Source organism: Penicillium samsonianum (genome assembly GCF_028829775.1).
Source record: "Penicillium samsonianum strain IBT 33392 chromosome Unknown utg000005l_segment0_segment0, whole genome shotgun sequence".
Classification (NCBI taxonomy): Eukaryota; Fungi; Ascomycota; class Eurotiomycetes; order Eurotiales; family Aspergillaceae; genus Penicillium; species Penicillium samsonianum.
Window position 1 is genome coordinate 371,984 of NW_026643263.1, and position 26,883 is coordinate 398,866.

The 26,883-nt window shown below is 48.8% G+C and overlaps 10 protein-coding genes across 10 annotated transcripts; 6 read left to right on the plus strand and 4 right to left on the minus strand.

The window, feature by feature from the left end:
- Nucleotides 1–334: 334 nt before the first annotated feature.
- Nucleotides 335–3,239, plus strand: N7471_009038 (glycosyltransferase; the record flags this gene model as incomplete). Its single annotated transcript, XM_057281757.1, has 6 exons — nucleotides 335–446; nucleotides 544–1,297; nucleotides 1,353–1,510; nucleotides 1,571–1,934; nucleotides 1,990–2,340; nucleotides 2,390–3,239. 6 exons carry the CDS (start codon nucleotides 335–337, stop codon nucleotides 3,237–3,239), a joined length of 2,589 nt encoding a protein of 862 aa, XP_057132640.1.
- Nucleotides 3,240–3,992: 753 nt separating this feature from the next.
- Nucleotides 3,993–5,761, minus strand: N7471_009039 (uncharacterized protein; the record flags this gene model as incomplete). Its single annotated transcript, XM_057281758.1, has 2 exons — nucleotides 3,993–5,361; nucleotides 5,412–5,761. 2 exons carry the CDS (start codon nucleotides 5,759–5,761, stop codon nucleotides 3,993–3,995), a joined length of 1,719 nt encoding a protein of 572 aa, XP_057132641.1.
- Nucleotides 5,762–6,118: 357 nt separating this feature from the next.
- Nucleotides 6,119–7,496, plus strand: N7471_009040 (threonine aldolase GLY1; the record flags this gene model as incomplete). Its single annotated transcript, XM_057281759.1, has 3 exons — nucleotides 6,119–6,320; nucleotides 6,372–7,325; nucleotides 7,390–7,496. The coding sequence occupies 3 exons, from the start codon at nucleotides 6,119–6,121 to the stop codon at nucleotides 7,494–7,496; spliced, it is 1,263 nt and encodes a 420-aa protein (XP_057132642.1).
- Nucleotides 7,497–11,483: 3,987 nt separating this feature from the next.
- On the plus strand, nucleotides 11,484–14,688 carry N7471_009041 (serine/threonine-protein kinase; the record flags this gene model as incomplete). Its single annotated transcript, XM_057281760.1, has 3 exons — nucleotides 11,484–12,371; nucleotides 12,424–12,824; nucleotides 12,876–14,688. The coding sequence occupies 3 exons, from the start codon at nucleotides 11,484–11,486 to the stop codon at nucleotides 14,686–14,688; spliced, it is 3,102 nt and encodes a 1,033-aa protein (XP_057132643.1).
- A 607-nt stretch (nucleotides 14,689–15,295) lies between these two features.
- Nucleotides 15,296–16,725, plus strand: N7471_009042 (putative alpha-1,6-mannosyltransferase subunit; the record flags this gene model as incomplete). Its single annotated transcript, XM_057281761.1, has 2 exons — nucleotides 15,296–15,725; nucleotides 15,782–16,725. 2 exons carry the CDS (start codon nucleotides 15,296–15,298, stop codon nucleotides 16,723–16,725), a joined length of 1,374 nt encoding a protein of 457 aa, XP_057132644.1.
- A 456-nt stretch (nucleotides 16,726–17,181) lies between these two features.
- On the plus strand, nucleotides 17,182–18,179 carry N7471_009043 (putative NADH-ubiquinone oxidoreductase 12 kda subunit). Its single transcript, XM_057281762.1, has 2 exons — nucleotides 17,182–17,542; nucleotides 17,705–18,179. Exons 1-2 carry the CDS (start codon nucleotides 17,317–17,319, stop codon nucleotides 17,788–17,790), a joined length of 312 nt encoding a protein of 103 aa, XP_057132645.1. The 5' UTR covers nucleotides 17,182–17,316; the 3' UTR covers nucleotides 17,791–18,179.
- Nucleotides 18,180–18,276: 97 nt separating this feature from the next.
- N7471_009044 (pH-signaling protein PalC) lies at nucleotides 18,277–19,966 on the minus strand (the record flags this gene model as incomplete). Its single annotated transcript, XM_057281763.1, has 2 exons — nucleotides 18,277–18,543; nucleotides 18,617–19,966. 2 exons carry the CDS (start codon nucleotides 19,964–19,966, stop codon nucleotides 18,277–18,279), a joined length of 1,617 nt encoding a protein of 538 aa, XP_057132646.1.
- Nucleotides 19,967–20,430: 464 nt separating this feature from the next.
- N7471_009045 (uncharacterized protein) lies at nucleotides 20,431–22,024 on the minus strand (the record flags this gene model as incomplete). The annotated part of the gene is made up of 5 exons (XM_057281764.1): nucleotides 20,431–20,955; nucleotides 21,006–21,077; nucleotides 21,127–21,418; nucleotides 21,475–21,585; nucleotides 21,639–22,024. 5 exons carry the CDS (start codon nucleotides 22,022–22,024, stop codon nucleotides 20,431–20,433), a joined length of 1,386 nt encoding a protein of 461 aa, XP_057132647.1.
- A 1,365-nt stretch (nucleotides 22,025–23,389) lies between these two features.
- N7471_009046 (uncharacterized protein) lies at nucleotides 23,390–23,791 on the plus strand (the record flags this gene model as incomplete). Its single annotated transcript, XM_057281765.1, has 1 exon — nucleotides 23,390–23,791. One exon carries the CDS (start codon nucleotides 23,390–23,392, stop codon nucleotides 23,789–23,791), a length of 402 nt encoding a protein of 133 aa, XP_057132648.1.
- Nucleotides 23,792–24,063: 272 nt separating this feature from the next.
- Nucleotides 24,064–25,480, minus strand: N7471_009047 (glycoside hydrolase family 16 protein; the record flags this gene model as incomplete). The annotated part of the gene is made up of 3 exons (XM_057281766.1): nucleotides 24,064–24,434; nucleotides 24,463–25,057; nucleotides 25,115–25,480. 3 exons carry the CDS (start codon nucleotides 25,478–25,480, stop codon nucleotides 24,064–24,066), a joined length of 1,332 nt encoding a protein of 443 aa, XP_057132649.1.
- Nucleotides 25,481–26,883: the final 1,403 nt, after the last annotated feature.

The following is a 26,883-nucleotide window of genomic DNA, read 5'->3' on the forward strand; positions in this document are numbered from 1 at the left end:
TCGCTTTTGAGGTTGCCTAGATTCGTCACTTGTTTCCAAGTTTCAAACACAAAAGATTTCCTCGCAATTGGTCGATAAAACTTCGTTGAACGTATACGAATACGCCCCACTTTTGGGGTTAAGCTTAAACTCAGGCTGGAATTCAACCAAATAAGTAAAGAAGCCGGGCCGTATTCGTTTATTTGAAGTGGATCAAAGTCTAATGTCGTAATTCAATGGTCAACCAGATGCGTCCAGTCTGCCTCGTTTTTACACTCGGTCATATTTTTTGGTTCTCAGGACTTCATCTTGTTCACTTAATCCATCTACGATAGGCGCCGCCGCTTTAGCGAAGATGGCTAGCAATGGCCGTTCGGGATGTGTTTTCGAGCTACCTGGTGAACCTATCATGGAGGCATCCACCACTAGTCCCTCGACTACTGGTGTGAGTGGTATCAATTTGAATGGTATGTTTACTTTTCTAAAGCCTTTTTATTTCCCGTGAGGGTGTCTTGATGCTGGGCTTGACGTTCGATTTATTGATATATGACCTGCGAGAAATAGATGCCGGTCGAGTTGATATCGACTGGGACTCAAAGGTTGTACGAAGTCTTTCGAAGCTCTACACTGGCCCTTTCTCGAGATCTCCTACACCGCCACCTGAATACTCTGAACTACCGACGCAAGATGTCGAGTCTACGACCGTTAGACCCGATCGCATGTCGGGACACTTCGGGCCAAGCCGGCAACCTGCAAAACGTTGGGTCCCCAAATTGAACATTGCGATCCAAGTAGTGGGAAGTCGGGGTGACGTTCAACCTTTCATTGCCCTCGGAACTGAACTTAAGCGATATGGTCATCGCGTGCGTCTAGCCACACATGATATGTTTGAAAGTTTCGTCAGGGAATCGGGGTTGGAGTTTTACCCAATTGGAGGCGATCCAAGAGAGCTAATGGCATACATGGTCAAGACCCCGGGGCTCATCCCAAGCATGGAGAGTTTTCGAGCAGGCGAGATTCGTCGCAAGCGCATCATGATACGGGAAATGCTGGATGGGTGTTGGGAATCATGTATCAAGCCGGATTTGGTAACAGGCCACCCATTCGTGGCGGACGCTATCATTGCCAACCCACCGAGCTTTGCACATGTTCACTGTGCTCAAGCTCTCAGCGTCCCGGTACATCTGATGTTCACCATGCCTTGGAGCAGTACCAAGTCTTTTCCACATCCCCTGGCCAACTTCAAGGCCGACGGTCCAGACCAGGGGTTCAAAAATTATGCCTCGTACGATCTTGTCAACTGGCTTACATGGCAAGGGTAAGGTTCCATTTGAAACAGAACACGTGTACACCGTACTAATCCATTCTATCAGGGTTGGGGATGTAGTCAATCGATGGCGGAAAGAGCTTGATCTAGACGAAGTGGCCATGTTTGAAGGTCCTCATCTTCCTGAAATACTGAAAGTCCCCTTCACATATTGTTGGTCTCCGGCTCTTGTACCCAAACCGTTGGATTGGCAGTCTTATATTGGTCAGTGCCTCACGAAGGAGTCCTCTAGTTATCGATAGACGCGGCTGACATGATATGTAGACGTCTGCGGCTTCTTCTTCCGTGACGTCCCAACATACGACCCTCCAACGGATCTTCAGGTCTTCCTATCGTCTGGTCCACCGCCGATATATATTGGCTTTGGAAGTATTGTGCTTGAAGATCCGATCAGGATCAATGCAGCCATTCTTGATGCGGTTAATGCTGCTGGTGTGAGGGTTATCATTTCTAAGGGTTGGTCGAATTTGTGCGGAAACCAAAGCGAGAACGTATATTTTATCGGAGATTGCCCTCATGAGTGGCTGTTCCAACACGTGGCGGCGGTGGTCCATCATGGAGGCGCTGGCACAACGGCTTGTGGCTTGCGGAATGCAAGACCTACAATTATTGTCCCGTTCTTCGGAGAGTGAGTGACTTGACCCCTAATGGTATTTCAAACGACCTCGAGACTTACTTTTTAGTCAACCGTTCTGGGGTGCTATGGTGGCTGCAGCGGGCGCTGGTCCTGTCCCCATCCCTCACCAAGAGCTAAATGCTGATATCTTAGCTGAAGGAATTCGATATTGCTTCACGGACCAAGCGATCACTGCAGCCTCTGCAATTGCGGTCAAAATGGCTTCTGAAACAGGAGTCCAAGCAGCCGTCTCTTCCTTCCATTCACATCTTCCATTAGAGCGCCTCTCCTGTGATATATGTCCAGGGGTACCAGCAGTGTGGTCTTATTCCACACGCGATATCAACGTAAAACTGTCAAAGGTCGCGGCAGCAACGCTAGTCGCACAAAATTTGATTAATCCAAAACGACTAAAATTGTACGTGAAGCTTCTGGTCCATGGAGCTACGAAACTAACCAATATTCAGACATGCAATCAAGCCCTTTGTGATCGAGAATCGTCGATGGGACCCTATCACAGGCGGAGCTTCTGCCGTTATGGGAACCACGACAGAACTCCTTGATTCCGTCTTGGGGTTGTTCTACAAACCCTTTGAGGAATATAAAGACTACCAAGTAAGCCACAGGGATCGGCCCTTGACGAGTGCCTCGAGTCAAGCTGTACATCGGCCTATAAGCAGCTCTACCGGAAACCGCTCCCTACAGACACAAGAGGGAGCTGACGATACAAAAAGTATGGTTTCCATGGAAGATACACCGTCAGCCTCTGAATATAATAGTGCTAGGCTTGCAGGGAGGATGGTCGGAGCTTCAGTGAAAAGTCTTGCCAAATTTGTGCCGACTGCGCTGAAAGGCATGACTGTCGACATCCCACTCGCCATGACGGAGGGAATGCGCAACGTCCCTCGATTATATGGCGAAAAGCCACAGCACGACGGTTCCGTTACTGGCATCAAAAGCGGATTCGCTCTTGGCGGCACAGGTTTCGCTCTGGGGATGGTGGAGGCAGTGAGCGATTTGGTCATGAAGCCGTATGAAGGCATCCGAAAGGATGGTGCAAAGGGCGCTGTGACGGGCATTGGCAAGGGCGTGGCAAATATGACGACTAAAGCGGGCTGCGCTATGTTCGGTGTTGTGGTATACCCTGGTGTTGGTATTGCGAAGAGCCTAAAATCGGCTGTCTACTTCAGGACAAAAACGAGCATAGTCAAGGCACGTCGCGCCGAGGGCGCATGGTTGTCGGAGCATTGTACACATGCGGACGTTGATAGCTACGCTATCAGCTACCAAAGGATGCTAAAGGGCAAGAACAGCTGATTTATTACAAGAAAGTTTGCCGGAACGGCAATATAAAATACATATTTGGCCCTTTTAATGACAACCAAGCGGTGTAATACAGTAGAAATATCATTATAGGATACAAGAGTTGTTGCTATGGCAAGTCTAGTGCATGCGTTTCCAGCCTAGCAACCACCTTTTTTTTGAGGTCCGTAGCTATGAGATCAGGACCTCTACGAGACAGTACTCGCCAAACACCTTGTCGAAGCCGAGAAGCGCATCTATAATGAACAGTGTGACCTGACCACCGCGAAGCTGGGAACAAAACGCCGAGAATGGACTTGGGGCGACCCCGATCCAGCCGAACTCAACCAGAAAATCAATCTACCTTCAAGAAAGAAGCCAACAAATACTATGTTGTAAACGAACACTGTTTACCTGGCTTTTCTTGGTGCCATGTGTAAAATACTGTACTTCCTGAAACGTCTGTCAAAGCAGCTCATCTCGTACCGAAATTCCTTATTGCACACGAAATTTCACACCTCTTCGGTGTCGACAAACCGATGTGTTTTTGATTGTTTCTTTTTAGATGCCCTTTTAGATGTATACGAATGCGGTAAAAAGCATAAACCGTACAGAGGACTTTTCTATGTATATGTAGGATTGAGGTGATTGACCAGAAACTACTCGCTGGTACCAATCGTTTTTAGTTGAAGCTTTGGTCATAATACAGATATGTATTGCTTATTTTCTATCTATTGTACAAGTATGTGAAGGAAAATCGCCGGCAATTTATCGTGCATTCTCGGCCTCCAAAGCCTCCTCGTGCTGTAAAGCCAACTTGGCCATGACGTCCCGCGCCGCGACCTTAGCTTTCCGCTTCTCATTCATAGCGGCCTCATCTCCCTCATCCTCTGGACCACCAGTTCGTTTTCCATTGGGAGAGCCAGTATTACGCTTGCTCTTTTTGTTGGGTGCTTGATGAGTCTCAGTAGGAGCATCGGTCGATTCTTGTGACTTCTGCTGGTCCTCCTGACTATGTATGTGGCTGGTATTTGGACCAACGGATTGTGCACGCAAGCTGCGACGAGATGTGCGACGTCGCACTGTGTTTTGTTGACCGTTTGATTCGACATCCCCCTGCGTGCTAGAAGGAGCGGTATTGGGTGAGTCGGTGGGATCCGGGATGGTGGGTTGGCTGATCGATTTCCTCGGTCTGCCGGGCGGTCTTTTCTGGGGAACAACTTGCTGCTGCGGAGGGGCTGCTTGAGGGCTATCTCCAGGTGGCGCACCTAGTCGTGGGCGTTTGGCTATGGTTTGCTGCAAGGTGTATGGTTGCGGTTGAAGGAAGCTAGAGGTATTCTGAGGCTCTCGGGCAGGCATCTGCACCTCTAGGGACCTCGGTTCCTCTCCTGCAAGTGGCCCATTGGTAATTGCAGGTTGGCGTTCGTCATTGAGAGGAACGCGAGAGCTGTACATCGGCGGATCTGATAACGACATTTCATCCACCATATCATCTTCGTCAAAGGAGTCCGCGATTACCTGACTGCGATCGCCCGAGAATGCGTCAGGCCAGTTACGTTTCCGGCCCGCTTGGAGCAAGCCGGGGCTCCGAACTTCGGGGAGGGAAGCGTTCATGTTCATTATCGACAATGACTCTTGTTGGTGTGGCAGGGTCACTCCCATGTAGCGATTCTTCAGTTTCAGGGCCTCAATCTCCAACTTCAGTTTCTCGATCTCGTCAGACTTGGACTTGAGCTCCTTCAGCACCATAGCAATCATGTCAAAGTCCTGGCCCTGAAGTACGGAACCTTCCCCCAGATTTCGGCCGGGGCCATTCAACTCAATTCGAAGCGCTGTAAATGAATGTTTGAGATCTGACATTGTGTCCTGGAGGTGGTTCACGGAGTTCGAAATCTGATCGATGCTTCTACCCTGGTGGAGCATTTGCCTTTGCATGGTTGGATCGAGGGTAGTTGGGTCTGTGCAGCCAGCTGGCACCAGTGCACTACCCTGTGCGAGATCGGGGTTTCGGCGCGGAGGTTCTTTTGGAGGACAAATCAGCCGTTCGAGGGCCCCCTGTTTGAATACAGGCTGCACCGTTCGCATGGTGACGATCTCCCTAAAAGCAACTTTTGACATTTTCCACAGAATATTCATCCTAAACAGGTTAGCTGCGAGAAACGCCGGTCTCTATACACAGCCACTTACCCGTTGTCAAGTGGACAAAGTACGCCCATCCGTTGCTGACAGAGTTTGCATGACACTTCCTGAATGACACGGCCACGCAGAAGGGTCATATCCGATGTGTGAGGAATTTGCTTCCGCTCCGAAGAAACGGCGATGCGATGAAGGTCAACACTGAGCCATGCTGTCGGGATTGAGTAGGCATTAGATAGTTTGGCCCATTCGTTCTCCAGTGCAGCCAGTGAGCTGGAGCACCGAGCACACTGACACAAGATGCCAGGCCGTGTGAGATGGGATAGATCCATCTTTGCGCGACCAGTGTAAGCAGTCAGAGAATCGGTAAGATTGTGCGGACTTGAACCGCTGAAGCGCATTGCCCGCCCGCGGCCAAGCAGAACGCTGAGTCAGCGGTCGAGGCCACCGTTTAATGCGCTAGTCCCAATTAGGTTATCGATAAGGACCATGTGCAGTGGCGTCATAGCCGCGGAGGTATCGAGTTACACATCAACACACTTTGATGTGTTCAACACAAGGTTTACATTATACCTGGACTGTGATGAATAGTACCCCTGCTTACCCTCCGATTATCCCTGCAACATGCTGCAAATCGATGATATCCATATCACCCGGTTCCACAATGTAGCGCGCTATCTGTCCTCGGATCACGTGTCGACTCCCCTCTTTCCCCAATTCCCTCTAGGCATTCGCGCTTACAGTCATAAAACTCATCCATGAATCGCTTGTTACATCCGATCTGTCGCTCTTCCTCGGCGCTTCGATTAACTGCCCCGCACGGTCGAAAAATCTTCCTTCCAATTGCTATGGCGCAACTCTCAACTGACGCCCTGGCTCGTGCCTCGGCAGTCATTGGCAGCAGTGACAAGAAGCCCACAGCCTGGCACGGGGCTGGAGCTGCTGAGTTTGACCTCCGAAGTATGACTCCATCGGGAAAGGGATGACAGAATTGAAACTGACCTGAGTCAGGCGATACAATGACGAAGCCTACACCGTCGATGCTCGAAGCGATCTGCCAAACGACTCTTCTGGATGATGTCTTCAATGAGGATCCAGTCACCAACGAGCTTCAAAGCTATGTCGCTGAGATCACCAAACATGAGGAAAGTCTGTTGGTCCTTTCCGGTACCATGGGAAACCAGGTGTCCATTCGTTCGCATCTTGCGCAGCCACCGCATTCAGTATTGTGTGATCATAGATCGCACATCATCTGTTATGAGGCCGGTGGCGTAAGCGCTTGGACTGGCGCCACCGTGACCCCTGTTATTCCCAAAAATGGGGTGCATTTGACTTTGGAAGATATCAAAAAGCATGCAGTTCTTGGTGATAATATTCATTATTGCCCGACCAAGTTGATCAGTTTGGAGAATACCCTCGATGGGATGATCATGCCGCTCGCTGAGGCGAAGCGGATTGTGGAATGGGCCCATGCTAATGACATCAAGGTTCACTTAGACGGTGCCCGGCTGTGGGAGGCCGTCGTGGCCGGTGCTGGGAGCTTGCCTGAATATACAAGCCTTTTCGATAGTGTTAGTCTTTGCTTCTCGAAGGGGCTGGGGGCACCCATTGGAAGTATCATTGTCGGCTCCCAAGAGTTTATAAAGAAAGCGCGCTGGTTCCGCAAATCTATCGGCGGCGGTGCCCGACAGACGGGCGTGATTGCAGCTGCGGCCCGCGTTGCGCTGACCGAAACTTTTGGCACGGACCCAAAAGGCCAGTCCGGAAAGCTTACAGCAACTCATAAAATGGCGAAACGGGTAGCCGATCTGTGGACCAGTCGCGGTGGCAAGCTGGAGTACCCTCTGCACACCAATATGGTTTGGTTGGACCTCGAGGCGTCAGGAGTGGGGCCGAATGACCTGGCAGAGATTGGAGAGCAAAAGGGGCTGAGATTGTTGGGTGGCCGCGTTGTGATCCATTACCGTAAGTGCTTCCTTAATCTGTCTCGGGGCTGACAATGCATGACTCAAAATCTGACCTGTCACAGAGGTATCGGACGAAGCTCTCGCACGGCTAGAACAAGTCTTCGATATTGCACTGAAGGGTGATTTCAAACGGAGCGAAGACATTAGCAAGCCATACGGAAGTAAATAGTTGAAGCAAATAATAACTCAATCTAGCATGCGTACATATGAAAACCTAGCTTCACGATGTAAATCGTACGTATCTCAGTCACCATATGGACCAGCCCACCGTTGAAGCAAAACATAGGAGACACTGTTGTTGCTAGAAAGTCAATTTGGAGGCACGGTTTCGGTGATAATCTAAACCGTTCTGAATCTCTCTTGATCTATCTACGCAAAGGAGTTTATAAACTGTTGCGAGGTCTAGTCGTGAAACCCCCGCCAATGATGATATCTAGAGTCAAATGATACAGCGACGGCGCCGCATGCTCGTACTTTCCATACTCACTTCGACTTCTCGCTTACTGATATCTTTTTGGGAGAATTTCAAGTGGGCAGCTGGGCCTTCGAAGCCAATCGATATTGTGGTACAGCCTTTGCAGCTCATTGCTAAAGGAACAGGCTAGGCCAGGATTCCAACGACAGAATGGGCGAGTGATCATCTTGTCCGCCATAATGAATTTTACGTGTAGGTTGTGAGATGCTTATAATCATTGCATTGGGATTGACGCAGAGATAGTATCTCTATGGCTACCTAGCCAGGCATATGCTCCACTTGTCAGCACTATGGAAATTCCAAGGCCTGGAGGTTCCATATTAACTCCGGAGAGCCAAGATGACACAGCCATGGCGGTCGTCTTCACCTCCTCACCCAGAAACGATTTAGGCCGAGACATAACCTTTCTTTTGATATCTGCCTGGCATTCTATGCTCTTGAAACCCGTAATATACCTATTAAACAGACTGGTTTGAGCTATATAGCCCATCAATCACTGTGAAATCGTATGCCCGACATCCAAAAGAGATCTAGAAGACCGCGCCATTGTGGGGCTGCCCAGGTTGATCTATAGACCCAAACAGGTTAGAGCGTCAGCAACTTGCATTAGCGCGGTTTTCTTATTCTACCTACCAATGAAATCGACCTGTCGAGCCAAGGATAGAAATGCCAAGATCACTCGATAATAGTGGACTCCGTACTCTGTACACTCGAATAGGAACCTCTCATGGAAGCTCGCTAGTTCGGACTAGAGAGTAAATGGCCCTACCAGGGGAAGAAACGGCTCAGCAAGAGTGACATGGCAGACGGAACTGTGCCTACAACTGCAAATGTCTCAACAACCCCGACTCTATCTTGTGGTTACCAGCGCTAGTGCAAGCTGAGTACAGTCCTTTATTAATCTAGACTAGTCGTATCAATTGGAGCCAGGATCCACTAGCGCTTGAACTACGGAGTACCAAACACCAAGGAAGCACGTTACTAATCGTGTCTTAGGTGTCTTAGCTTTTATTTACTGCGGAAACGATGCTCAGTAAACATCTCGGCTTCGCTGCATACCCAAATCAATCAGCTGAAAATGGGACACCTAATGTTCGTCGGAATTTTCCTCTTGGCTCTTTCTCTGTGGCATGGGCAAGCTATAGCTCTTCCGAAATCTGTGGGCATCCAATCGAATTCATCGGGAGGACTTTCTTTCGACCAACAACAGGGTCAACTTAAACTGGCGTCTTCTCCCCTCCAACAGAAGCTGTATAATGTGATTACAAACAATGGGAATTCAGGGAATTCACCACTCGACAGGCTTGGTATCGACCGCGCCAGAGATGATTGTGACCGCTGGATACAATCATACGACCCACCTTACATATCCTCGGGGACAATTTCCGAGATATGTGCCGCTAGAGACGAAGGCTCAACCCTGAAGAACGATATTCTCCAATGTCTCCAAGCGAGATTTGGAAACATTGAAATGATAAACGATGCCATCGAGCGAGATTGCTCTTATTCGCAGCGAATTTTGCCTCCAAGGTGAGGATTTCGCATGATCATTTCCACCGCAAATTTGATCCTTGACTTACCTGTCTTGATTAGCAGATATTTTCAAAGTTCGGATTATTTTCTCTTTTTCCAACTTTGTGTGGTCGGGACGATAGTATTCTACGGTTCTATGGTCATACGAGGACGGACGTAGAGGATAAACCAAATTATATTAACGAAAGCTTTCTTTGTTAGTTCACTGAAAACTATCCAAAAAGAGCATGCGGGATATAATAAAGTACCTATATAATCATTGTCTATCGGATCAATACATCAGCCTTGGAATCCGACACATGGCTTATGAATGCAATTCAAAAAGAGGTCTCACTTAGCCCGATCAGCAATATACCTCCAGGATCGAATTTTATTGGGGGAAAATCAACTGAATATAACCAGTATTAAACTTCTAGACTCAGTGCATTGTGCCGAGAGCTGTCTACAACTTTTTGGGAACATATTGCAATAGGCAAGAGTGGGCCATATTCGACCACTTGCGCATGAGCTCTTTGAGTGCTCAGATGTGCTGAAAGTCAATCAAGTTTTAGACAAGTACGCGCATAAGAAGTTGTTTTAGCCTCTTGCTATAGATTGGACCATCAAATTCTATCAGCCACCGCAGGGAAAATGACAGGTATTTGTCCCTTGACAATAATAAAGAAATACTAGCAAGTACGAGAACTGTGCACCTTTATATATATGTACTCATACGGAATAGTATTCGACCGACATTGCTTCATAGTAGGCAATTTGACGCGGACCAAGAATTGCATTGAAGCTGAGCGCACTGTTATATATTCAGAAGTAGGAACTGTGTCTGATTAAGTGGTTGATGGTTGAGGTTAAAGACGCTTCCAAGGTTGTTTTTTGGATGATCAGGTGATGGATGGGCTCCAGCCCTGGAGGGCTCAGTATGTTGATTACGTAATGGAACGTGATCACCTGGGCACCTCTAGTGCCCGGGTGCTTAGTTTTACATGGCGATCAAAAAGTGGCAAAAGGTGAACTAAAATGGAAGGGGAGAGGTTTCGAGCAAGGCAATATCTAGTACATAACATGTATTTTTCTCATAGATCGAACCCGGAGCTCATCCAAGGTCAGCCCCCCGGGGCCCGCTATATCCCGCCCGGCCAATCAACGGGCCTGTTGCCTGATGAGTAAGAAGTTTACGCGCCTCAGGAACGCGTTGTTGCCTCAGGTAAGTTACGATTGTTGCGGCTCGTTCTTGGTCTTGTTCCTCGGACGACGACCTTGCAAGGAGTGCGATTTTGCTTTTTCCCGGCGTCCCCATTTTTATTTGTCTACAGTTTCAATTTTACCAGCCGTGGACAGACTGATAGGGAATCTTTTCAGGCTGTGTGAGTTCATTCTCGATCTCGAAGTCGAGGCTAAACAAAAGCTGCTTCAAGCTTTCAAAAGACGTTTGCTAATTTGCTGGAACGAAATTTCACAGACATACTTCCTGGCCTATCCGAAATCGCTGAACCACAGTCCCTCCCTTAATTCGAGCATTGTTAATACGGAAACGCCATTGGGTAGCTTCTCAACAGCATCTTTGACAGTCCGGTATCACTCCACCGGTTGACACCTTCAAACCGAGAGTCTAGCTCTGTATTCTTATGGCCTGGGGACAAGGGTTGGATTGTCTCACTTCCATTTCATGGGCAGCATCGTCATCTGTGTTGATCAACACTGGCTTTGAGGAGAGTTGAAGAGGGACACCCCACTCTGCAAGGCACACGGTTCACTTATCGCTCATCCGTTGCCTATTCCATTCCTTGCAATCATCAAGCAAAAATTTCGTGGCCAATATTTGATCAGGCGACATACACCTTGGTGACTGTGTCATTGGTCCTGAAGCATACATATCATTATCTTGCCTAACTTTTGCCCGGGTGTGTCGTTCCTCGGCCCCAGTACCCAGTCCCCTCGAGGTATATATACAAACCCTCCCCGAACCTTCCTTGTTGGCGCAACCTCACTGATATTATATATCTCCAGTCTACGACGTTAATGACCTTTTTATGCACATTCCCTTTGCTGGCCTCGGATCACATATACCCTACCCCATCAGATCTGTACCCGTAGTTCATTTCTCTGTTCATTCCCCTAGCATCCTCATTTACACTTGCATTCATCCTCATAATGGAAGCCACTCAGGAATCCACCCAGCCATGTGCTGATCCCCGCCGAATGGGAATGAATAACTCTGGCATCCAAGATCAAGACCTGGCCGACATCATCTGTATCCTTCATCCGAACTCGCATGCTGCTCATGATGCTGTTGGTGCTACTGGAGGAATATGTGCTCAGCATATCCTCCAAAGGGACATACTGCAGCACGAATCCTCTCACACAGCAGCATTAGATTTGGCGTTGAGGCTCTCGTCAAAAGTTCACAATCTGGGACTTGGCTTTTGCTTTGGTCGCAATCGCTCCCGTTGTGATGTTCTTCTGAGTGTTGATGATGATGCTAAACGAGTGTCGAATACCCACTTTCGCATATTCCTAACCGAGGACGGTATTCTCATGCTTCAGGATACGTCGACAAATGGCACCATCGTGGACAATTGCCGCCTCCGAAAGTCCCAGAAGGATGGGAATAGTCGAATGCTCACAAACGGATCTGTCATCCAAGTCATCACCGGATCCCAAACCTCCGACGAGGTCCGCTTCGTGGTTCGAATTCCATCACGAGAAGGCTTCGCTGTCCAATATCACCAGAACTTGTTTCGTTATTTCGAACGAGTTCATGCACATACCCCGGCGCATAAAGAACGACAGGGACCAGGCCCGTCTGCTTTAGCGTGGTCATCCGCCAACGCTTATGGCATGCATTGGACCGGTGGTGCCGAGTACAACGTGACCGGACAGATTGGAAAGGGTGCTTTCGCTACTGTGTACAAGATTGCAACCAAGCAACATGGCGCCATCTATGCTGCAAAAGAACTCGACAAGCGCCGCTTCATGAAAAACGGCATCCTTGATCAAAAGGTTGACAATGAGATGAAGATCATGAGAGATCTCACACATGTAAGCAATGTTTTTCAGTTTGCATATCGACAATACAACTAACGCGTTGCAGCCGAATATCGTTCAATACATCGATCACCACGAGCATGATCGATGGATCTATATCATCATGGAGTATGTTCCAGGCGGCGAGCTGTCGACATACCTGCAGACCCAGGGAAGAATTGCCGAGGAGATGGTGAGAACGATCGCACGACAAGTGTTACGAGCGCTTCACTATTTGCATAAACGCCGCATTACCCATCGAGACATCAAACCGGACAACATCCTGATTGCCTCACTTGACCCGCTCAGAATCAAATTATCTGACTTTGGGTTGTCGAAAGTCGTGGAGCAGGAGACTTTTTTGAAGACTTTTTGTGGAACGCTTCTATACTGTGCGCCGGAGGTGTACCCGGACTATGATCAATACCGCCGTGGCGAGCTCCGAAAGAGGCGTCGCGTTGGTGACCCGTAAGTCGCTAACCTCTTTTTCGCTTGAGAAGCCTCTGCTGATATTGAAAGACCCCCCAAAACATCTCCGTACAGCCAATCTGTTGACATGTGGTCGCTAGGAGCAGTTCTTTTCCATATCCTGTCCGGCATTCCACCATATTCAGGACGTGCAGAAGATCGAGGTGTCCAGATGCTTCGCACCATTATGACAAGTGACGCTGATTTCGACGCCTTACGTAATGCAGGTGTGTCTGAGTCTGGCATCGACTTTGTCGCCCAGCTTCTCAACCGGGACCCTTTCTCTCGTCCGACAGAGAAGGAGTGTTTCCAGCACCCTTGGATCGCGGAGGTCCCTGATGTGGACGAGTATGAGGATGATGATGACTTGCTATCTGACCACCAAGATGGGCTTTCAATCATTGGCGAGGATGCAGAGGACGAGCTAGACGCTTCGCAATTGTCTATCGCTGACGGTATGGGCTACGTCCACGAAGCTGACGGCGAAGAGGGTAGCGGCAGTGAAGCAATCTCCAAACGGCCCCGCATCGAGTACATTCCCACCGATGTACGCTACCCCAGCCTTCCAAATATTGAGAGCTTCCAAGATGGGCAAGCGGTGGTGGACGATCATGCCAAACGTTTGTTTGGGGAAGTTTCCGCCTCAGCTCTGCGGAGCTCCCACGCACTTGGCAATCTGGATGCCTACGACGCCAACAATTTTCACGTTGACTTTCTCTCTTCCGGTGAGTCGATGATGAGCGACGATCCCAACGACTCGATTATTTCCCTCCCAGCGGTACCCTTCGGTGGCACTGCGCCCAGTTTGATGGGTGCAGAGAAACTCGTTGGGCAACTCAACATGAATTCCTTGAACCCCACTCTACAACTCAAGGGTGGCCCGGTTAACAGATCCTCCTTGCGGCAGACCACTCCTGGGCACATCAAGGACGCAATGCCAGCTAGTAACCTCCACATGGATTCTGTTCCGCCGACTTCGAGCCCTAAGGAACAACCTATCTCGAGTCCCCAGGAGCCAACCCCGAAAGCAAAGTTCACGCGTCGGATTGACCTTGCTCTTGCAATCCCCGACACAGCCAGTGAGGCATCTAGCGATAATAGTGCCCACAACAGTCGCCGTGACACTGCTCCCAACAACCCCTCTCGCCCCTCCAAATCAGAATACGACCTCGAGTTTGCTACTACCCTTGATGCGCAGACCGGCCAAGCTATCTTGGATCGCGTCCATGCAGAGGAATCAGACTCATCAGAACCGATTGTTCATCGACCCAACCCACCCCCGGTTCCTTCCACGCTCTCTGATCCCGACTTCGCCAAACCACCAAAGAGATATGGAAAACTGAAGAGTCTTCCCGGTTCGATATTCGACCTGACAATCTACCTTGAGGATAGACTCACCTCGTGGGGTCGAGGGCCATTGGCGACCGTCAAGCATGCGGACAGAATGGACACGAGAATCCCCGCCTATGCCGTAGAAGTCACATTCTGGACCCCAGGAATCGAGGCGAGAATCGCATCAGGTGAAAGCTGGCTCGACATTCCAGGGGTGATGGCTATCCTCTCCACCAAAGCGCGTCTTGGAATTTGGGTAAATGACACACCGCTACGCCGCGGCTCTATGACTGAGGATGGTCCCGAGGCTTTACAATTCGGGAAGCTTTACACGGGCGACGTCATCACTGTGTACCAAAACAAAGACAGATCGAAGTTCCTCAAGTTCCAGTGTGACTTTACTCATGGCGAGAGCGCCCAGCCCCGGCCCGGACACGAGGCCGGGTTCATGGTGCGACAGGCTCTAATGAGCAAGGCCGACGGGACAGCGAACCGAATGCCGATTCGGTCCGAATGCAAGGATCGGGATTAGATCGAGATCTGGCGTTATTAGTCTTTCCGCTTTGGACGTAGATTGATAGGAATTGCGTGGTCTGGTGGGAATTAAATGTTACTTTCGGTGGTCCACAATGGTCTTTGTCCGCAAGCAGTAGAGTAGGTGTAGCGAGATGTGGAGTCGATCTCCGCAAATCGATCCACGCTTGATTGAGTAGTTCATAGGTTAAATTAGGCTAAACTGTACTATGCCAACTATACAGCAAGTCAGGGATGTATACCATCAAGAATTTAGAGTATTGATGCTAATGCGAGATTAAAATCCAATTACCTCTTTAACCAAGGGAAGGATCTAAAGTTAGATCGCACCTGCCCCCAGAGGGTGGTATCAGCACAGACGTGCCGCATTCGGCCTCAAGTTCCTCGCATCTCCAATCCGGTACATAATGTCCACACGTTTTGATTAGGTTTTGTGTGTCTTAACTGCCAACTCGTTTCTCTTCTTAACTTCACGTCACTCGTTAAATCTGTCACTCTGACCTCACCAATCCATCCCTTCGCTCGAACGTTCTCTCCGGTCAACATCCCCAAGATTTCGCAACGATCACTCTCTAGCAATCCACTGTTTAGCGCCGACCACCGCGATGACCTTATCGCGATCACCCTCTCCCCACCCGGGCGGAGGGTGGTCCAGCCCGGGACTCGTTCCGGCAAGCGGGACCACATCGCCAAAAGGGCCATCACCCGGTTCATTATCACCAGGCATACCAGGAGGCATCTCGTGGGCTGCAGCTAAGGCAAAAAGTGACGAGGTGCGCGGGTATCCATCATTCTCAACACGCAATAGCGGCTTCCTCTCTCGACAACGACACAAGCTCTCGACTCGGTTTCCTAGCTTTCGAAGGCTTTCCTCGCGCGAATACGTCGATAAGGATGATTATAGACGGGAATGGAAGCCTGCGGGTGGCGCACGTGGCTTGCTAGGCGCATTACGCATACCAGTGCGCCGGAGTCGCTTCCGGCTGTTGTTTGCACTGTTGTTGGTGTGGATTGGGTATCTATTTTGCTGGTCGAGTAAGTGATTGCTGGTATAATGATTCCTTCGCCATACTATGCTAACAACATTCCAGCTATTGTCCAAACATACCGAAGATCACCTATAGGCGGCGGGAGCAAGTTCGTCATCATACTCGGATCGAACGTGGAGGGCGGCGTCATGGAGTTGAAGGGTGCACGGGAATGGGCCATTGAACGCAACAGCATATGGAACAAGAAGAAATATGCGGAAAAATGGGGGTACGAGCTAGAACTGGCTAATCTGCTGGCCAAGAAGCGATATTCACATGAATGGCGCGAGAGCTGGGAGAAGGGAGATGTGATCCGCGAAGCCATGCGCAAGTATCCAGACGCAGAGTGGTTTTGGTGGCTCGACGTGAACACCTGGGTTATGGAATACGATACATCACTCCAACACCATTTATTCAACGACCTTGAGTCGCACGTCTACCGCGATATCACCGTCTACAACCCTCTCAACCTCACCCATCCACTCCCCGAGTTCTGGTTGGACGAGCTAGGTCGTTCCCTCGAGGGGGACGGCCAAGCAGATTCATTGAATTTGCTTCTGACACAAGACTGCGCCGGATTCAACCTAGGATCTTTCTTTGTGCGACGGTCTCTTTGGACTGATCGCCTGCTCGATATCTGGTGGGATCCCGTCATGTACGAGCAGATGCATATGAATTGGCAACATAAAGAACAGGATGCTCTGGAGTACATTTATCAGAGTCAACCATGGATTCGGAGCAGTGTTGGATTTTTACCACAACGCAGCATCAATTCTTTCCCTCCTGGCGCATGTGGCGACGGAGATAATCCAGTCGTTCACTATCAACAGAACGCACATGATCTCGTCGTTAACATGGCTGGGTGCATGTTTGGTCGTGATTGCTGGTCTGAAATCTACTACTACCGCGAGCTGAGTAATTTGCTTGCCCGGTCGGGTTGGGAGCGATTCAGGAACGGTTTAGCTGATGTATACGACCGAGTGACGGGGAAGGATGGGGATGATTGATCCATACTGTTTATTGCTATTCACGTCAATTGTGTTTGTCCACGGCAGGTCTACATTGATGTGATCATTGCTCATTGCTTGCATCATGGGATGTTTTTCTGTTGAAATTTTTGCTCTGTATGTATATTGCTTCAGTGGTTTCGCATTATCTTGATCTGGGGTACGGCAGGTGGTGTGAACAACCATGGTCATTGAAAATATGATATTTTTGCTAGCACTCCCTTATTCCACACAATAATCTCAATTTACTCCACGCCACATGAAAAACCAATCTCGAGTTATCGAGCTTCGCTCACTGTCGGACCTACCGTTTTCGGATTGTATAGATGCACGTGACCATACAGATCTGCACAAAAGGCCCTCTCGGTCTCCCGCACTATCATACCCTGACCGCCCTCATTCCAACCAATCACAAACTAGGTAATCCAACCTTCAAGCCCTGGAGATCAACGTGCCCGACAACCGCATCAAGCAGCCTCCAAAAGACGACTCTCTCCCACCAACCCTTGCTGCCATTGTCCTGCGCCCGAGCAAGCAACAACCTCACCCCACCCGAACCTTAATCCAAACCACACAAACCAACCACCCACAATGCCAACCGCCGAGTCCGCCGCCTTCCTCGCCAAAAAGCCCACCGTCGCCCCGACCTACGAGGGCGTCGACTTCGAGGACAACGTCGCAGTCCACAACGCCCGCGATGCCATTATCCGCGAGCAGTGGGTCCGCAGCATGATGGCGCGTCTGGTTGGCGAGGAATTGGGCAAGTGCTATGCGCGCGAGGGCGTGAACCACCTCGAGAAGTGTGGTGTTTACCGAGGTGGGTTGTTTTCCGCATTTCCGTATCTGTCTATTCTGCATATCCAGGAGATTCAAGGTTCTGCGGGAGTTTTCTCTGAAATAACCGGATCCGACTGGATTGAGGGCTGTGCGGATTGGTTGTGATTGCGATGCATTGTACTGACCTATATATCTGCTGCAGAGAAGTACTTCGAGCTCCTTAAGGATAGCAAGATTAAGGGTTATCTCGGCCAGGAGAAGAACCGCTTTGGTGGAGAGTCGGCATAAATGTTTACGTCTTTTATTGCGTGTTCAGCTATGCGATTGCGTTTCGAGGCTCAGGTTTGATAACCGATATCAACTGCGGGGACTGGACAATTTTGATGCCGAGATGAAATGGTCGGCTTTGGTCTGAAACCCCGCGGTTTCCATTCGGTCCTGTCCAATCTTGACCTTATAGACACCCAGATCGGGTCTGTGTCGAAGGGGAGACGAAAAGATGGCAGAAGAGGGTCTGGAGATTACCCTCTGTGCTCTTGTCCGTTTGTACTGTACATAATATCACTTTGTTTGATCACTCTTCCTTTATTTTCCTACGATGTTGGAGTGCTGTTCAAAGAGGTCGTAGTAAACCACTTGACCCACACTCCGTCCTTGGATGCCAATGTATCCTTGCCGGGCCTTAGTGTTTGTCCTTAGATCGCGAAGTAAATGCTAACTTCAGTATAAACCACCATATCTCATGTTCTACATATGTACTTATGTCGGTATCTTTCAATAATAAACGCTCGAGGCTGTCGCACTTCGGTCCGGGAATGCACCCGGAGGTCCACGGCCATCAGGCTGTCCTGCATCGTCTTCACTATCGTCATCACTTCCAAATTGGATATCGTCTCTCTCATCTGGTGGAGCACGCATCCGCATGAGTTGATCCTCATCTAAAGAAGGGGGCTGGTATGGTGCCGGGGGAGAGTGAATATCTCGACCAGAAGGCAGATTAGACAGCAATGGTGCAGAGGGCGGAATGGGCTGTGTGTTCATCTGCAGTGAGTTAGTAAGCCATGAATATTGAGACCCTCCTAGACCACGAGGGACATAAAAAATCCGAACTTACTGTGTCATTCATTTTCATCCATTTCGTCTCAAGCATCGCAAGAACTCGTCCCTCCTCGTTACGACCAGCATCATCCCCCGCATCCAATGGACCTTTTTCGCTGCGGCTACCGCCAGCATCCTTAGTGACTCGACGCTCCTCGCGCCGCTCTGTCCACTCGCGCTTTAAACGGGACAGTCCGCCCTTTGCAGAACCTCCCGGGCCAGCAGCATCTTCCTGCGAAGACCCTGCTCCACGTAGCCCGAGCGGAGTGCGTGCAGCTCGCAACCACGCAACACCCTCACCAACTTTGCCTGATAGCTCAGCATCTACACCAAAGAATCGACAGGCGCGTGCGCGAGCAACGCGAGCCAAAACTCCTGTATAGCGGACCAAATCATCATCTACACGGCCTGCACGACCAGATGTAGATCCAACAGCACCTAGGCCTGCAGCCGCTTGTTCAGCATACTCTGCGGCGCGAACACAGAGTCTTGCGAATAGCAGAGCGCGCACTTTTGGGATCTCAGGTGCATGGACCATCCACTCTTTGTCATTCGGATTGCGCGACTGGATACACGCCGCAACATACGCATCATCCTTAAGGACAGCCAGTAAAGTAGCCTCTGCCATGGCTAGAGACGACAGAGCTGACTGTGTACCAGCCTCGAGCTCCGGTACTGTTGACACAGTAGCTGCGGTGAAAGTTGGCGATGACGCGAGCAGATTGTGCACCGAGCTAGCCTGTAGTAGATACTTCGTTGCGGTCTGCACAGCAGCAGTACGGACATCTGGGGACGGGGTAGACGATGCGTATAGCACAGCGACAACTCCCGCGCGTGCCATCCTACTCAGTACATACCCCAGAGTTGTGAGCGTAAACGCCAATTCGAAGTGGATTCCTCGGCCAGAGACTCTCCCATTCCGCGTGCGGATACCGTTTCCGCTTGTGGTATTTACACCGGGCCCAAAATTCAACCCGGTTGAGGATGACAACGTATATCTCCATGCTGACTCTATCTCCGCATGGATCGTGATGTCGACTATTTCGCCGGTGCGGAGATTCGTGCCGCCTGACGTATAGCCGTCTTGGGGAGCAGAGGAATATGTATCGGTTGTGACGGAGCGACCATTCAGTCCATTTGAGATTGCGAACAGGAAGGGAATGTATTCATTCAAGGCGCCCAGAACTGTGGGTAGGTGGGCATCCTGGCGCGGGCCGCGGGGTAAGCGCTTGTGGGCCTTAAGTGCGAGGCGCAGAGCATGGCGGGTAGTTGAGGCTGATTGGGGGAGAGATGGGTGAGTGTTAGAAGAGATGAATGATTGAAATGAGAGCGGCGAGGTAGTTGGGAGGATAAATGCGTAGACCATGGTGAACTGGGGAGTTGGAGAAGGGAGGACTCGGGGAATTGGAGCTGATGTCACTGCCAAGACCTTCCAAGATTGGAACAACAACACTTCATATACAAGAATAGTCGTCAAGCATTTTCTTAGAAGTCTTTTATATTAGTCTTCTCAGATCAGTCTTTTTGGATGTCCGATTTTATAGTCATTTTCTCTTCCTTCTCAATCCGCTAGGTACCACGGCGGAAAATGACTTTAATTGTGAAAATGACTTTTCTATGTATAAGTAGGTCTAGGAACTAGGAATATAACTACTTATTAATATTGCAGGTCTAATTTACACGATTAGACGAAACAGTTACACGATACAAAAGAATATAACAAGCAAACAGATAATTCTAAAGTTTAACCTATAAATCCAACATGCAAGACACATAACAGAACGCAGGAGATTCACCACATTGCACTTGAAGAAAAAACGACCTTGCCTATCAGGGAACTGCTCCTGCAGGTGCTGGAACTAGTCTATTGTCTGGTAACAGACTGGTCATTTGAAGTGCAGTTGGCACGGGCAGAACCATTGAAGATGGGGGCAAGTCGCTAAAATAGGTCCTCCACGAGCCATCGGGAACCGACGCTGAAAACATCCTGTGTCGTGGCCACGGACCATTCAATCGCAGCTTTGGTGCAGTGAGATCGTCATCGAGAACAACGACTTGGATTGGATGCCATGCGGGGGACAAGAAGGCATTGGTAGATTTATCCAACATGTTAACGTAAAGTCGGACGCAGATGTTATAATCGACTGCCCCATTAGCGAGGGTTAAGGCCACCGTTCCTAACATTGCTGGAGAAGGGGGCGTATTTCCAATGGGATCGGCATTGTAATTCACGAGTCGCTCCACGTCGCTTTTATTTAGTTGCATGAGACTAGCCCCCGTATCATCCAGGAAGATAAGTTCAACGGGCTTAGCTGGCCCTCTAGCCAGATCTTTAATTTTCACATGGATTTTCATCTTCAAATCAAGTTAGACACAAAAACATTGTTATAGGCATCTGTCCTTACCTCGCTTGTAAATGCTGTAAATTGCGTAGTTGCCCATGATACCATTTGGTTCACTGGTCCTGGTCCTTCAAGCTACGCATATTAGTTTCCGACTAGTTCGAGCATTTTTGAAGAGACATACCCCTTCTACCCAAAAGCCTGTGTGACCGGCATGTTCAGCATTGATGAGATCAAATTCATCCCACTTGAAAGGCCTCGGCTGGCAGAGTTGAACGCCTTTAGACCAGTAGGTAACAAGACCCGGATTCCATCTCAATTGACCCGATCTATATGCTGCCATAATGTTTGTCACATTTGCAACTAGCTCGTACTTGTCATCCTCGCTCTGAAGCCATTTTAAAGTGCCTCCGAGGGTTTGCAAGCGTTGGACGACAGGCCAACTCAGTCCAGCCGGCTCCAACGCCATCATCGCACTAATGATTTGAGTTAGACAAAAACAGTTGACGGAAAGATTCACAGGAATACTCACTCGCGACGTTTCTGCTGTTGCAATAAATCCTCCAGCTTGAATTGAAACTCCTGGCTCATGATATTATCACTGATCCGCTCATGGCATCTTGCAATCTGAGATTTCAAATCACTAAACAGAACATGTTAGTATCCACACATGCTGCTATAGCGGGAAAGACGTACTCAGGATGAAGATCCGGTTCATCGGAATTCCAACCTATTGGCGCATCCGTGATGTTGACAATTGGATTCGTTGCTGGCTGTTGCCATCTTTTCTGCCGTTTTGGCAGTGTCGGTTGTGGAATTTGGCCTTCATAGGATTGTTTCAAATCTAATGCAAGTGCGGCCGGATCCAAAGGTAGAGGCATAACGACAGGGATGGGAACAGGGACAGTATCAGGGGCAGGACCAGGGATATTCAAGCCCATTGCATCTGTCTCGGTATGATCCTTCCCTTTGCGCTGTTTCCGGGCCGAAGCAGTAGAACCGGGCTTTCTCTTTCCTATGGAAGAGGCCGGGGCATAGTGACCCTCTGGCTTTTTAGCAGCGGCTCGCCGAGGACGATTCATTTGGAAGAACGAGACGATAGGAACAGTATGAGATGCTCCAGGTGAGGAACCTTATTGCAAAATCAGATAATTCTGACATGTTTGGGGTCGAGTCTTGGGGGAGATATTTGTACTTCAGGACTACACTACCTACGTACATACAACCATGCCCAAACAAAGCAACTAGGATTGAAGAAAAGCCCGCGAGGTTCAAAAGCAACGGCGTAATAATACGACCTCAAAGAAATGGTTTGAAGGATAGTTGAGTTTATATGAAAGAAGATGGGGAATCCAGGTTCTTTGATCATCGGTGCCCTTGGCAGAACTAGCAAGCGTGTCCGTTTTTGGTAGTCCTTTTAGTCTTTTTAGGAGACTTTTTTAGATATTTCCCCCCTTGGTGTTCTTATTGAAAATGGCTTGTAACTTAAGTATATAGAGGATTGGTGCGATATTGGTGGATTCAGATGTATAAAATACTCATACTACAAACTGTAATGCAGGCAGAATCTGAACTGGTGCACTGCCGGTATTAGGCTGACGTAGACTGGCATAGACTGGCGTAGTGTCCGGATATGTTTGACAAAGAGCTTCAACTCGAAACCAAAACTACACTGTTCAAAGTAAAAGACGATCAAATCTCAATGTTTCTTTAAGCCATAGCATATCAAAGAACTTGAGCTTGTGGTTCTTTTCTTAGTTCCTCGCATTTCATTGAGATAATCCTGTGAGTCACCTCGGCCTTGCTTTCACATTACTTTTGAGAAGAAAAGCCGAGAGACCAGTCGGTTTATTCGGCGAGTGTCGTTCTCACTCAAGAGACTTTGAAGTGTTCGCACGAGAATAAATAACCAAAATTTCTTCTCTCAAATTAGGACACAGAGTTTCTCATGTGTATGTTCGAGCTTTCTTGCAAGATGTGGATGAACGAGGTTGACCTTATGGTAGCTGAGCCAAATGAGAGACAAAGAGATTAGTACTAGTGTGGAATGATATATTTAGCAAATGACCTTGGAGGGTCTTTGTGAGACTCAGCTTTATCCCCAAGAGACTGACTGGTTATGGTCGTGCTCTGATTGCAAGTATGATTCCCTAGTGGTATTGTTGATGGGGCTCCAAAATACATTTTCAATAATTCACCGATTCTTGGTCTATAATATACCATTAGGGGTAAATATTCATGATGTCGGCCTTAGCGGTTTATTTCTTTTTACATGGTATTTCTCCAAGTTGAAAAGGACACGAGATACGACACTTGAGCTACATGTGGATGGGCTTCTACATCACGAGCAATAGAGCAATGCCGTGTCTCCTTACTCACGCTCTCTGAACTGACATTTAACTCTAGGATACTCGATACGTTGCACTACTAACATTACATCCACAACAATGCCCCCGATCCCCGTGTTTGGACCGGGGCTTGAGGCGGACTACACCAAGATAGTCCAGATTGTGGGAACGCAGATTGACACTCTGACATACAAGGCATGGCGACACCAAGAAGTGATTGAAAAACTGGAAAGCCTATGTCACGACCTGGTATTTCAAGCAACCTGCGATGAACGCAAGTCTCGCAGCCATCTTCTTGGGTATGCCCAATTCCGACGTTTCTCCATGACACTCAGACTTTGGTTACCCGAGGCAATCCTCGTCCTCAGGAGTGACTGGACCAGTCGTCAGATAAGTAACCGGACCTTCGATTGGATGAGAGAGAATGTGATTGAATACAGGGCAACTTGTATTCTCAAGGAGGCACTTCTTGCCGTACAATCAACTGACTGGTATCTTTGAAATGGGTTGCTTGGAGGATCAATTGCTATAGAATGCATTGGAGAGTTAAATTTACTACTGAGTACTTCTGAAACATACATCTAAATGAAGTCTCGGATTGTAGATACTTCCATAAATGATTTATTTCGTGTACATTGTTCCCCCTCTAAGGAGTACGTCGAATCTACGTAGAAGAAATCCAACGCTGGTATGGCGCTTTTTGAAATCCTAGTGGGTGTTGAATTCAGATATTCATAGAGAGAGTTGAATACATTCTGGTAACTGCAAAGTATTCATGGATATGGGATCCATATCAAAACACCCGAGCCAAATATTCCTTGGACTATGCCCAAACACCGAGAAAGAACCCAATTCCTCATCTGAATAAATCCTACGATCAATGTCAGAAGGGGGAGATAGCCCGAACCAGGGGACAAGCGGAGTTGAAGGAGCTCGTCGCCGACAGTACCAGTGCTCGACTTGGACGTCGAACTAGCTGTGGTCACGGAGCTCGCTGCTGACGTCGAATTGGAACGCAAGACAGTGCTTTTGGGTTCAGCAGACGAGGTCGTGGGGAGGATGTTACCGGAACTGGAAGAAATGGTTGTACCACCGAAAAGCCCGGAGGACCAGAGCGAAGAGGAAACATCCATAGGGGAAGATACTGGTTGAAGTTCCTGACCTGGCCGCACTCGAAGTGACGGTTGAGGAGATAGAAATCTCATTTTGCGATGCCGAAGATGAGGCCGTAGTAGATAAAACCGTAGAAGACGAAGTCAATGAGGCAGTATCGGTAGTGGCTGAAGTACCGAAACTAGTCGAACTTGAAGTCTCGCCCGAGGAGACGCCACCATTTATCTCAATACTGTCCGCAGAGCCAGATTTGTCGGGATAGACATAGCTCTCCGCCGGGGTGTAGTTGACAATCTCGACCGACTTAACATACATCGTGAACGGTGCCTTGGAGAAATCAGTCTCGCCGCCAGCCCAGTCGATCGTGCCCTTGATTCTGTTCGGATCACCTCCAGCCCAGATACCAATTCGAACGCGCATCGGTGTTTGTGGGAAGCGAGTGCCTCCCTTCGCATCAGCATAGTCGACTGTCCGAACAACGGTGCCGTCAATCGCCCATGACATTTTTTCCTTGGACCAAATCCAAGTGTATTTATGGAGCACTTCTTGCGGGGTCATCACAGGTTGCCAGGTCCAGCGATTGTAATCCTCGCTGGTATCACCCTTGCCGAAATAATCTGTCTGTATTTTGTCGATAGAACCACCCAGTGCTTCCTATATAATCATCAGCAGATACATTCCCAGGGGGACGCAATGCAAGTTAGAGCTCACCCAGTCAATCTCATCGTTGTCGTCGGACAACATGTAAACGGAGCTGACAATGCCAGTACCTGGAGAGGCCTTCATCTCGACGGATACCTCGCCATAGAAGATGTAGTAGTCTGTTACGATTGTCGGGGCATCACCTTGCTTGTGGATCGTGAACTCTGCACCATCGGGTCCAGTGACTACCGCTCCACCAAGTGCTGTCCATTCATTCAAAGCCGAAGCCTGGGTCAAGTCGTAGTTGATATGACCTTTGGTGGTACCCTTGTTAGACGGGCAGGTTTTGTCGAAGGCATTACAGTCTGGGGCTTTCTGAGCAAGCACGAGGGAAATTGTGGCAGCCAGGGCTGCAAAGAGGAGGCGATACTGCATGATGGAGATGGATCAGTTGCTGTGTAGAACAGACGTGTCTCGTCGACAAGAGAGACGAGACGAGGAGTGACAAATTGGCGAGTGATAGGTAAACAAAGCAAGCGGATTAGGATTCGCGCACGAGAGAAAACCTAAAGGGGTTTCTTTTGGTGAGGGCTTCCCAGTTGATGCAAACACTGCACTTATGCCTACAGGCTCAGGTCTTGTTCTAGCATTTGCATTGAGACCGATGGGCTAACTATGCAGTTACGTAAATGTAGCCATTAACCTTGGAAAGGATCAAAGATCGAGCGGAGGAAAATTATGATTGAACTTCCATAAGAATATCGAGGTTGTCTCTATCCATATGCAATGCGCTCAAAGACAGGCCTAACGGGGCCTCAATATAGAGCGAGTCCAACTACTTTGGCAAGGACATCACTTGCCTGCCATTTCCTGGAGCCAACGGCCAAGACCTAGCTGCAGATGGACCAGGGAAATGAAGTGCTTGTCAAAGTAGTTGACCTCGATCTAAGTTGGTTCCCCTAGTACTAGGATGGTCCTATATTGCGCGAATATTGTCAGCAAAAGTACAATAATTGAATAGTGGATCCCATTGTCTTCATTTCATAGGAGATTGCACACGCCCCAAAATAAGCTTCCTCAGCAAAGGAGAAAATCACGAACGGAAGAGGAAGCCGAAGAGGCGAGCTGGTATTTTAAATACTCCCCAGGGCTATTTTGTGACTTTAATAATAATCCACTGCGTCTTTTTCGATTTTTCCTTTTCCACTTTTTAATTTCCTCGAGTTCTCTCTATCAACAGACATAGCCAATGATCGGATATTGTTCCTGATCTGTTCCTCGGAGCGGATGCTGGCGGGCTAAACATAGTAGCGTAGCCAATTGGCATCGTGAAAATAACCGGGTAATTACGCTGCCAGTGGGCCTTAAAATAACAAGCTAACGCAATACGGCAGTTTAATTTGCGCTAAGGAGCTAGCTAGTATATAGTGCAGAGTCAAGCTTCGTAAAAGCTTTCCTTCGGACTCGGAGATAGTGTCAGACTCCATAGCTTCAATCTCAACTGGATGAGTCCTCTGCGACACATTTTGGCGCTAAGCTCGACTAAGTATGGGCAAGGTTCTAATTACAGCTGGAATTGTTGATGCCTTTAGCCTGCTATCTCGCTTATTGACCTCCCTAATCTTGATTTTGCTAGCAGTCATGGCGGATTTTTCGGCCATTAAACTCACATCCACAGACTCCTTTATCTCCTTTTATGGACGATCTTCTTAGAGCCCGACTTCTGCACATCCATTCCTTCCTGCTAGCGTGAGACTTCCGCTACAGAAATTACGATATAAAGCGGCATTGTGCGGGCTAGGGTCGGACCGAGCATATTGCGTTGATACAGAACTCCG